The sequence below is a fragment of the Oncorhynchus keta genome, chromosome 27 (assembly GCF_023373465.1).
Source record: "Oncorhynchus keta strain PuntledgeMale-10-30-2019 chromosome 27, Oket_V2, whole genome shotgun sequence".
In the NCBI taxonomy this organism is placed as follows: Eukaryota; Metazoa; Chordata; class Actinopteri; order Salmoniformes; family Salmonidae; genus Oncorhynchus; species Oncorhynchus keta.
The window spans coordinates 40,848,953-40,860,386 of NC_068447.1; the positions used below are offsets into that span (position 1 = coordinate 40,848,953).

The following is an 11,434-nucleotide window of genomic DNA, read 5'->3' on the forward strand; positions in this document are numbered from 1 at the left end:
CTTGATTATAACAAATATAGTTTTTATTGATAAATGAAATCTAGCAGAGGTAAATAGCAATTATTAACCATGTATGCTGTCTATATTTCTTGTAATTGATATGTCAACATCTAAGTATTAAGTATTTGAACATACATTGCTATATATTGTTTTAAAAACCCAATAATGTTGTGGGTCAATGTTACAATGTTTGGTTGGTAACCTCACAGATCATTGCACCTGTACATAGACCATCTGTAAATAGCCCATCCAACTACCTCATCCACAAACTGTATTTATTTAGCTCCTTTGCACCCCAGTTTCTCAACGTGCAATAAATAATAAAATAGATCTGTAGATCTATCACTCCAGTGTTTATTTGCTATCTCGCAATTACCTCGCCACTATGGCCTTTTTTTATTGCCTTACCTCCCTTATCTTACCTCATTTGCACACACTGTATATATACTTTTTTTTTACTGTATTATTGACTATATGTTTGCTTATTCCATGTGTAACTCTGTGTTGTTGTATGTGTCGAACTGCTTTGCTTTATCTTGGCCAGGTCACAGTTGTAAATGAGAACTTGTTCTCAACTTGCCTACCTGGTTAAATAAAAAATAACATAAAATAAAACCTGATTACAGTTAACGTTTTCTTTTATCAGATGACAATGTACTGATTATGTGTAATCCTTCACTCCCCACCCCTGTACAACAGATGGTTTCCATCTGAGATGTTGAAGGGTGTAATTGATATCTACATTGATAACTTCATCTATTGATTCACGCCATTGGTCCATGGCCGTTTCTTTAGCGTTGGGGACAAAAATTGTTGACACTGTAGCATTGTAGCTAAGCCTAACTCTTTTCCTCAGTCTCCTAACCAGCCACGCTAATTCACTTGATTTACTTTGTTTTACCTGCTATGTAAACAAATCATCTGTGTTGGAAACCATCCGTCTCATACCACAGTCACCATGACACCTCATAACATTTGCTGATAAGGAACAACCACATCAAGAAACGCCCTGAGCTGCGGTCTGCATTTACACAATATTCGAGATGTTTAGAAATGTTGCTTTGGACAGAGAGGAACCAAAATATTTGCCTTGGGGACACTTGCCATTCATATAATAGACGTCACTTCCTGTGATCCACAATTTTAAAAATATTGTCCTTCTCAGTAATGGCGGCTTCCTTCCCTTCTCCTTCTGCAATAAACAACAACAAATGGTACTTCACCCGAGAACAGATCGAGAATAGCCCGTCTCGCCGTGCGGGGCTTGATCCAGACAAAGAATTGTCCTACAGACAACAAGCTGCGAACCTTCTACAGGACATGGGACAACGACTCAATGTGTATCTTTTGTCGGGACGATTTGCGCCTGCTAGCGGTTAGCTAGCTTCAAGAGGTTGAAGCCGGTTTGGCGGCATGGCGAGATGCTAGCTAATGTCTGCTATTGTGTTTATAGTTGGGGTGTTATTGTTGATACTACAATTTATTAATGTGCTTGGTATGGACTGGAGTGGTTGCTAGCTAATTGAAACTAGCGGCCCAGACGCGCGACTCGCTAGCAAGGGCCCGGCCATCATTGCGTGTGATTAGCATGGCTAGCTAACGTTGTGTAGGCCTTTGCAGCCGAGGCCTACGCTTCTTTTAACGTTAGAGAACAAAAGCCGAGCAGAGGGACGTTTGAGTTGTTTAGCTGTTATACGTGGGGGTTTGATGTATCAAACACTTTAAGAGCATAACGTTATTGGGACAACAATTGCGCTGTTTTGGGAGCCAACGCGGGTAACGTTAAAACTAGCAATCTATTTATCTGCTCTATATAACGATGAGTTAACTATAGGCTAACAACACAATAGTTTAAAACCCATGCGTACGTTACATAACTAACTATTAGACATTGTATTGGTGAGCGGTCCAATGCTGTTAGATAAAATGTCCATGTGATTTGAGATTAAGAACGTTTTTTATCCGTTTTATTTGATAAGTTTGGCTTCTTTGTGGCCATTATTTGCTACCTTGAGAGCTACAGCAAACGATCTAACCCACAATGCAGTTCTAGCCAGCGAGATACGTTATCCCACTACGTACCACCACACACACTGCCAACATTTGGAGTAACGTTAGTTACAGCAGTACTAGATCACTCGGCTACATCCAAAACTAGTTTTGAAAATAAGTTGGTAGCTACTGTTACATACAATATGGTGTCATCAATCAAACATACTATTTGTCATTTAACTCTTAAAGTAGTGAGTTCAATCTCACGGAGACATCAGGTCATATTGTTATGCTATAACCCTTAACCCGTAGCTATGCATCAGGTCCCAGCTAACAATTAATACTGCCATTGTGTATATGCACCGATTCTACATGATCCAGTCGTTCACCAGGTTCCACAGAAATGTAAGTACTTTGCACACACTGACATCATCTTTTGCAAAATGTATCTTATATAGTTTGAAATGAAACATGTAAAATGCATAGCACTATCAGTACAGCATCTATCAAAATGCCCTATTTCCCCACCTAGGTCATAGCTCCAGCAACACTATTCCTGGCTGCAAAGGTTGAGGAGCAGCCCCGCAAGTTGGAGCATGTTATCAAGGTGACCCATGCATGCCTCAATCCTCAGGACCCTTCACCAGATGTCCGCAGTGATGTAAGTTTCCATGGTCTGGCCACTCCACTTTGAACTCACTCTGGCACTTGCATGGTGCTCCACAAACTGATTTGGGTGTGTTTGTTAGGGCCGGGACGATACCAGTATCAATATAATTGTTTGTATCGTGGCAAGGAAACAAAACACTAAGCGGATTTCACTTCTTTAAGAAAACAGCCCTAATGTTGGAAACAAATATGTTGTCATCCGGAGTCTAATTTATTTATTTGACAAGCTATAGCACACTATTTTACAGAGCAGGTTTTTAAAGGGTCTGCTTCATGTTTTCATTTTTGTCCTGAAAAAAATATTGCAATACTGGTATTATCACAGCCATGGGGTGTTTTGAGGCGGTTGTACCTAGGCTTGGGCGGTATACCGTATACCAGGGTATTTGGAAATAGCCACGAGATGGTTTATCAATACTATTTATTTGAAGTTTTATATTTGTCGTTACTTTTGAAGTAAAAACTGTACCTGCAGTCAAGTTGTGCATTACTTTAGGAAATTAAGAAGATTGTGTTCTTCATTTCACCTGTCACATCATTTTTCAATATGAAGCTTACCTGTAGTCTCCAGTCACGCAGTGTTTGTTTACAACACACAAGACTAGAGCCCAATGTTAACTATCTAACATATGCAAAATGCTCTGCAATTGTGCATTTGGTTTGCAAATTTAGTCACTAGTTAGCTATCTAGCTAAGTTGTTAGCGTCGTCCAAAATCAAGCTTTGCTTAGTAACAGCAGAGAATCCTCTCCTGGATCAAGAACCTTGCTGTCTTTATATTTGTTCGGTGCGTGCAGCAAACTGTGAGTAGCTTTTCTGAGTTACTTGTATAACTTCACCAGCTGCGACGTCTGTCCTGAAAATAGTTTAGTTTAGGAAAATGTAAAAAATTTATTTAGGAAAATTTGGCGCCAGACAACTTGACTGGCAAGGTTTTAAATGACCAGACATTTGATAACTTTACCTGGTGTCCATATGCATTCGGTGCGTAACTTTACCTGGTGTCCACCCACGGTGTTCAAAATCACATTTAGATTATAATTCATCTTAACAGAATAGAAGTTATCCTGTAAAGTTGTAATAAAGTAGAATGTTGTTCATTGCCCGTTGTCTTCATCCCTGCTATAAATCATAACTCAATATACATTTTTAAAAAGAAAAACATTTAACCTAGAAGAACTCACTTACACAGTAATACAATACCACTTCAAAATATAATATAATTTGGAAATGACCTGTCCTATAGGCTTTGTATGAATATTTGAATTATATAAATTACAAAACACATGTGTTCTCAATTACAATCTGGGCCTCTAATTTAATTTAGTCTAGCCACGAACATTTTAATTAGGTCTAATGAATAACAAAACAAGTGTGTCTACGAACACCAGGGTTGCCCTACTCCCCATTCTCGCTGCGATTCAGCACCACAGCAGGAGAAATAGGCCCCTCTTGGTGACCACAAAATGAAGAAATTATAAAACTGATGTTGGACAATCAAATTTCATTAAGGCTGTTTCAAGCTTATTTTACAATACTCCTGTGACACAAGCCCCGCGCCATGGGTTTATGAAATCTCAAATGATATCTCACTCTTTTTACAGTTCTATTGGATGATGTTGAGAAATGTTGTGTTTATTGTCATTTGAACGTGGGCCTTGTGACTTGTGTCATGTGTGACATACGTGGCTTATTGATAACAACTCTCTCTTACTTCGGGTTGCAATAACTGTAACTTTACCCAAAGTTTTCCAAAAATCATGGTTAGAAGATTCCTGGAATTATGGGGGAATAAGCAGGAAATCCATCAATTTACAACCAGGATTTTGGGGAAACCAGGGAATTTTGGGAAAGTTAGTGGAATTTTGCATCCCTACTCTTACTATAGGCTGTTGGCTGCCTAGTGATCGCAACATTGAAACTCTCCGATGTGAATAGTTGGCAACGATATTTAGTTTCCAAGAGCTACTGAATAAACTCAACTGGAATGCACCAATTGAGCATGATGCACATCATTACGTTAGTCTATCAATCCAAATCATGATTCCAAATCATGCCACGGGCGACATATGTTGGTCTTGCTTAGGGCGGCAGCAGAACTGCTAAGACCTGGTCTGACAAACACAATTTGCCTCCAATTTATATATGTTTGCGGCGGACCTTGGCCTGCTCAAAGTGAGCCGCTGCTGTTGGGAAGTCAAAGCTGTCCAACTCTTTGGAGCAGTTTGCGATGCGCATCAGCCTCGTTACTTTGTCCTCACAAAGTTGCTATCTTGAGTCCCTCTGAACTCTGTTTTGGAGAAAGAATCACCTCTTGGCGGGCATGCTGGAAACGGGAATAATCTACACAATCTTTTCCAATTTGCCCAGTCGGGGTATACTTAGCTGAAGTCCCTTATGAGGACCGTGCGTCTTTTTGGCCGGCAACAATTTTAGTTATCGGCTTTTCATATATTTTTATTGGCTAAAAGCTGGCATTTACCTTGATAACATCCTCGTAACCTTCGGATTAGAGGCTCTTTGGGGTTTGTGTTCAGTGCGGGTATTACAGAATATCCCGGTATGGCACAAGGTCGGTCTGAAGGTATGACAATCTGGATACTGCCCAAGCTTAGGTGTACCTCCTTGAAGGTAAGACTGCTTAAAGGGAAAGCAAGAGGGTGAGTGAGACGTAAGGGGTGAGAGAGAATGCCTCCTAGTGAGTAATGCCTGTCTCCTGCCTGTCCTCTCAACCTCAGGCTTACCTGCAACAAGCCCAAGACCTGGTCATTCTTGAGAGCATTATACTCCAGACCCTGGGTAAGTTGGGATGGACAAATGAATGGGGTCTTTGATTTCACCCAAAACTAGAGATGTGCTGCTTGCCGACACTATTAACCATCTTTGTTCTTGTCCACAGCAGAGTTTTGAGTAGCAGTTAATTCTATTGGACGTCCACACATCATCTAGTTCACCTAGTTCTATATGCTCACTATTTATCACATACTTTTTCACATTTTCCTTGTGGTTTTAAGCCATTCATTTGTGTTGAGTAATTCTGGTGCAGGTTGTCGTGATGGAGGATGTTTTTGTTGTAATCACATTAGAGAGCAAGTGAATTTAGTACAGTATTGCTAGCATTTGGATTGCTTGCTATAATGGCCATTCGCCACCTATGACCTTTGTGTCAATGTATGGCTTAAATGTAAATGCCAAACTTGTTTTATTCTCTACTCACTCATTCACATTTGTCTTAAACAGGGCCTGTCATCTGAAGACCTAAAGCAGTGCATTCATTCACTATTTACTGTAGTTTCGTAAAACAAGTACATTGGTTTTCCGGGGCAATTATTTATTTCAATGCTCTGTGAGAGTACTGAAATATCCAATAAATTCAGTACCTTTTGAGTGAAAATGTGTATTTTGCATTAGCAGCCTCAAATTCTCATAGAAGGAGGATTATAGATAGTTATTTTGAAATTGTCTCATGGAACCTTTCTTCTGTCTCCCCTCTGCCCTATTCATTACAGCCTTTGAAATCACCATTGACCACCCACATACTCATGTTGTCAAGTGCACCCAGCTAGTCAGAGGTAAGCATCAACAATGTCCCTTTGTAGGCTACTGGTGAAGTTTCCGAACCCTAGTAGTGCTTTTACAAATGACATAAATGATTCTCGCCTAGTTAAAGGTATTATTTATGCATATTTTAACCACATGTTTTTAATGTCAGTATTTTGAACGTAGCCGGTTTTAATTGTATTTTCTTGTTTCTCGTGTTGTTGTTCCAGCGAGTAAGGATTTGGCCCAGACGTCATACTTCATGGCTACCAACAGGTATGCTGTTCACTCTGCTGTGTTCAACTTCACGCTTTTCATTTCAGTTCGATATAACATTATTCAATGAAAATGCAATGCAACATTGTCTGATCTAAAGCAGGAGAGGGTCTTGTGACCTGTATTTGAATGAGATTACCACTCATCTAAGAGGTGCACCGTCGTCCTTTTCATTATATTCTGAAACTGAATCTGTTTCTTCTCCTCCCCCTCTTGTATTTTCCCTGTTTCCATGGATTTTCCTTCTGCTGGTTTATCTGGGACCCAACCTGTTGTGTAGTCTACACCTGACCACATTCTGCCTGCAACACAGCCCGCCCATCGTGGCCTGCGTTTGCATCCACCTGGCCTGCAAGTGGTCCAACTGGGAGATCCCAGTCTCTACAGACAGCAAGCACTGGTGGGAGTATGTGGACAATACTGTCACCCTCGAGCTGCTGGATGGTAAGTTTGATTGAATTTCATTATGCATGTTTGTGTAGTTGTTGGTTAGATTGTATTGTAGGGAACTGAATTGCAGCGCCCTTTGTAATACTTTGTGTCCCATAGAGCTCACCCACGAGTTCCTGCAGATCTTGGAGAAGACACCAAGCCGATTAAAACGCATTCGCAACTGGAAAGTAAGTCATAGTTTAACATTTTAAATATTTTCACAGCTCCATTTCTTTCAGGTCGCCCTCGCAAAACGGTCTTTCCTGATTTAAATAAATGTAGCTCCGTCATTACCTAACTCTGTGATTTCTTGTTCCAGGCGGCAGGTCAGACAGTGAAGGGAGGGAAGTCCAAGGTGCCAGAAGACGGCGATCAGACAGATGGCATGATGAGCATGATCTCCATGTCGTCATCTGAGACCACGCTGGGTGGTCTGATGAGCCTCTCCAACCCTCTCTCTTCATCTTCCTCCTCCATGGCTCCCATACTACTGGAGCTCAAGTCGACACTTGGCAGTGGTTCCGACCAGCCCAGCCACGCCGAGCTGCACGCCCCGGCCAAGGTGTCACTGAGCGAGTACCGGGCCAAGCACGCTGACGTCCTGGCTGCTCAGAAGAGGAAGCTGGAGAACATGGAGGCCAGTGTGAAGAGGGAGTACGCCACAGCAGCCCAGGCTCTGATAGGCCAGCAGCAGAGGAAGGAGAAGCACCATCGTGACCAGCAGCAATCCAGCTCCCACCATTCCAGCTCGGCCTCCTCTGACCTCAGCAGCCCCTCGCCCATCATCCTCAAGATCCCCCTGGAAAAGGAGAGGGGCGAGCGCAGCTCCCTGAAGATGCGCCTCCCTCTGGGGTCTGGGGGAGGCGGGGGGCATAGTGGAGGAGGGAACAGAGGAGCAGGAGGAGAAAAGGACATCAAAGTGAGAATTCGGGTGCCTGAGAAAGTACGCAGTGGAGGCTCGGGAGAGGAGGGGGGCAAGACTAGGGAGGGAAAGCACCGAGAACGTTCCAACCACCATCATCATCACCACCACCACCATCATTCATCGTCATCTTTTAGCGGTGCTTCTGTCTCTTCGTCCTCGTCACATAAACACTCAGCCAGTGCTGCTGGAGCTGTAGGAGGAAGCAGCAGCAAAAAAGCCCCCAGTGACTCGTCTAGAATGAGCTCCTCTTCCTCTGTGTCTCGAAAGAGGACACATTCCACAGAGTCCCAGGGCTCCCACTCGTCCAAAGTCTCTAAGTCCTCCAGGAACTCAGCTCACCAGCTGCCTGCTCTTTTAGCTGCCTCTGGAGCACACTCCCTGGGGGCACACCCCACTGATATCCTCCCCTCCCTGGGTCTCCCCTCCCTCCACCAGGGCAACTACTCTCACTCCAAGGGGGACAAGCCGGACACTAACGGACACAATGCAGGTGTTGGCAGCCAGTCGAATGAGTATCAGGACACGTTTGAAATGCTGAACTCTTTACTGAGTGCTCAGGGGGTGCAGCCTGTCCAGCCTCCCATGTTTGATTGCCGGTCTCAGTACGTGGAGTACAGATACAGCGGCGGGTCTAGGGGGGGATCTCGACCACCACCTCTGCCTGCTGAACCTCCACCTCCGCTACCCCCTCTACCCAAGTGATCCCTGATGAAGGGGTGAATTACTGACAGTGTACCTGTAGATGCATCCAACCATGTTACATAAGATATTTGCTCTGTGAATTTTGTCCCTTTTATGTGTTTGTATGGATCATGTTGTGGTTTTCAACTTGACAGCAAAGAAATGTACCAACACATACTTTTCAGTGATGTAGGTGCTGAAGTGTGTCCCTCGTCACATCATATTCAATACATCTGTGGGGCAATAACAGGAGGTGTGAAAGAAAAGCTTGCAAAAAATTTGAAACGAACAAAATTAATTTATTCACAATGTAAATACTTTATCATGATATGAACTGAAATCAAATTTTATGGAATGGCGGGCATAATATTTGAGCCATAGCTGTTTTTAAAAGAAAGTCAAACGTTACATGTTTGAATGCCTATTAGAGGAAACAAACTTGTTTGCTTCACTTACTACATTTTAAAGTCTTGTTAACAATGAGTCTTTTCCAGAATGTTTTTGAAATATACTATTTATTATTAGTTTTGAATGCTTTTGAGGAAGTTTTAAAAACAATATATATATATATATAAACTGCCCCTTTCTGCTGTGTTAAACTGAAGGATAGTTGAGTGCTCCTTACACAGGCCTATTTCAGAATGCATGTCTTTAAAGCCATCGTTTTCAACATTTTGTTTGTTTCAAAATACTGTAGTCACTGAGGATTTTGTCTCCGTTTTGTCAATACATTTGTTTTGTAATCTCTGCATTATTTTGTGAACAATTGTTTAATATGAATAATGTAAATTGGTAAAAGTAGACAAATATTTTGTACATTTTATTAAGAAAAAAGTTGCTAAAAATCCTGTAGATTGATACGGCTTATATTTTAGTTCCTAGATTTGTGTGTTGCAGTCATTGTTTTAAATGGTTGTAAAATGTTAGCAGTCAAATGCTTACACTAACATTCAGAGTTTATACTACAGTACATGCACTGCATGGCCAAAAGTATGTAGACACTCATTCAAATTAGTGGATTTAGCTGTTTCAGCTGTACCCGTTGCTGACGGGTGTATAAAATTAAGCACACAGCCATGCAATCTCCATATACAAACATAAGCAGGAGACTGGGCCGTACTGAAGAGCACAGTGACTTTAAACGTGGCACTGTAATAGGCTGCCACCTTTCCAAAATGTCAGTTTCTAAGTGATGTTATTGTGACGTAGAAACATCTAGGAGCAAGAACTGCTCACCTGTGAAGTGGTATGACACACAAGCTAATAAAACTGGACCATCGAGTGCTGTAGCAGGTCTGTACTCTGTTGCAACTCTTATCTCCGAGATTCAAACTGCCTCTGGAAGCAACGTTAGCACAAGTGTTTGTTGGGAGCTTCATGAAATGGGTTTCCATGGCCAAGCAGCTGCACATAAGCCTAAGATCACCATGTGCAATGCCAAGCGTCGGCTGGAGTGGTGTAAAGCTCGCCGCCATTGGACTCTGGAACAGTGGAAACGCATTCTCTGGAGTGATGAATCACGCTGCACCATCTGGCAGACGAACAGACAAATCTGGGTTTGGCAGATACAAGAAGAATGCTACCTGCCTGAATGCATAGTGCCAACTGTACATTTTGTTGGAGGAGCAATAATGGTCTGGGACTGTTTTTCATGGTTGGGGCTTGGACCCTTAATTCCAGTGAAGGGAAATTTTAACGCTACAGCATACAATGGCATTCTAGACTGTTCTGTGCATCAAACCTTGTGGCAACAGATTGGGCACGGTCCTTACTTGTTTCAGCATGACAATGCCACCGTGTACAAAGCGAGGTCCATACAGAAATGGTTTTCGAGATCGGTGTAGAAGAACTTGACTGGCTTGCACAGAGCCCTGACTTCAACTCCCATCAATAACCTTTGGGATGAATTGGAAGGCCGATTGGGAGCCAGGCCTCATCGCCCAACAGTGCTCGGCCTCACTAATGCTCTTGTGGCTGAATGGAAGCAAGTCCCCGTAGCAATGTTCCAGCATCTAGTGGAAAGCCTTCCCAGATGAGTGGAGGCTGTCATAGCAGGAAAGGGTGGACCAACTCCATATTAATGGCCATGATTTTGGAATGAGATGTTTGACAAGCAGGTGTCCACATACTTTTGGCCATGTGGTGTATCTACATATTCATATACAAACCACAGCAGTGTCAATCATTTTGATAATGGACTGATTGTCTTTTTTAGTGTTTTGAACAGAATTAAGTGTTACTTTTACTGTTTTAACAGTAACTGAAGTCTTCACTTATTTTAATTAAATTGAAATTCCCTTTTTGGGCGATTTTAGTAAGGGGCATATTCTTTTGTCTATATTATTTAGATAATACAGCAATTTTTTTCTGGTTTGTTTGTGGCGATTACACATGCTTAACTGAGAGACTAGAAGATTTAACAACAAAAAACTCCCTCCTACCACTGTCAACCATCCTTGTCAGGGATGAATTTCCGTGTAAAGGACTTGTTTAATTAAGATAATAATCATCCCATTTTATGTCCAGTTATGCTGTTTGTCATGTTTATTGGTCATAAACTGGTATTCTCTCATTTAATCATGTGTTGGGAATCATCTTTAAGATTATGTGATAGTGGAAATGAAGTGGGCTGTAACTTAGCTCTGACATGTTTGACATTTTATCAGAACTCTCTTGGTCCAATAAGCTGCCAATGGACAGATTCATTTTTTGGAGATCATGTAACACAGCTGTAGCATACTGATTTGATCATGTTGTGTTCTTGCTGTTTGTTTTTGTATATAAAGGAAATAGTTATTATTCTGGGGGCTGTTTTCTATTACTTTAACTGACCCATGATGGAAATACATTTTTGCTGTTTCCAAAGGCTACATAAAATGGCCAAAGTCTGCCAAGTTTCTACAGTACTTGAGTCCAACCA

The 11,434-nt window shown here is 41.9% G+C and overlaps 1 protein-coding gene across 2 annotated transcripts; it reads left to right on the plus strand.

Moving 5' to 3' along the window:
• Positions 1-1,036: 1,036 nt before the first annotated feature.
• LOC118360054 (cyclin-T1-like) lies at positions 1,037-11,313 on the plus strand. 2 transcript variants are annotated; one of them, XM_035739110.2, is made up of 9 exons: positions 1,037-1,340; positions 2,316-2,397; positions 2,525-2,653; positions 5,399-5,459; positions 6,170-6,232; positions 6,431-6,476; positions 6,757-6,920; positions 7,026-7,096; positions 7,228-11,313. In XM_035739110.2, exons 1-9 carry the CDS (start codon positions 1,168-1,170, stop codon positions 8,533-8,535), a joined length of 2,097 nt encoding a protein of 698 aa, XP_035595003.1. In that variant the 5' UTR covers positions 1,037-1,167; the 3' UTR covers positions 8,536-11,313. The 2 variants fall into 2 exon arrangements, with proteins under 2 accessions (XP_035595003.1, XP_052338392.1); XM_052482432.1 differs by having other exon boundaries at positions 1,040-1,340; positions 6,170-6,231; positions 6,421-6,476.
• The last annotated feature ends 121 nt before the right edge of the window (positions 11,314-11,434 follow it).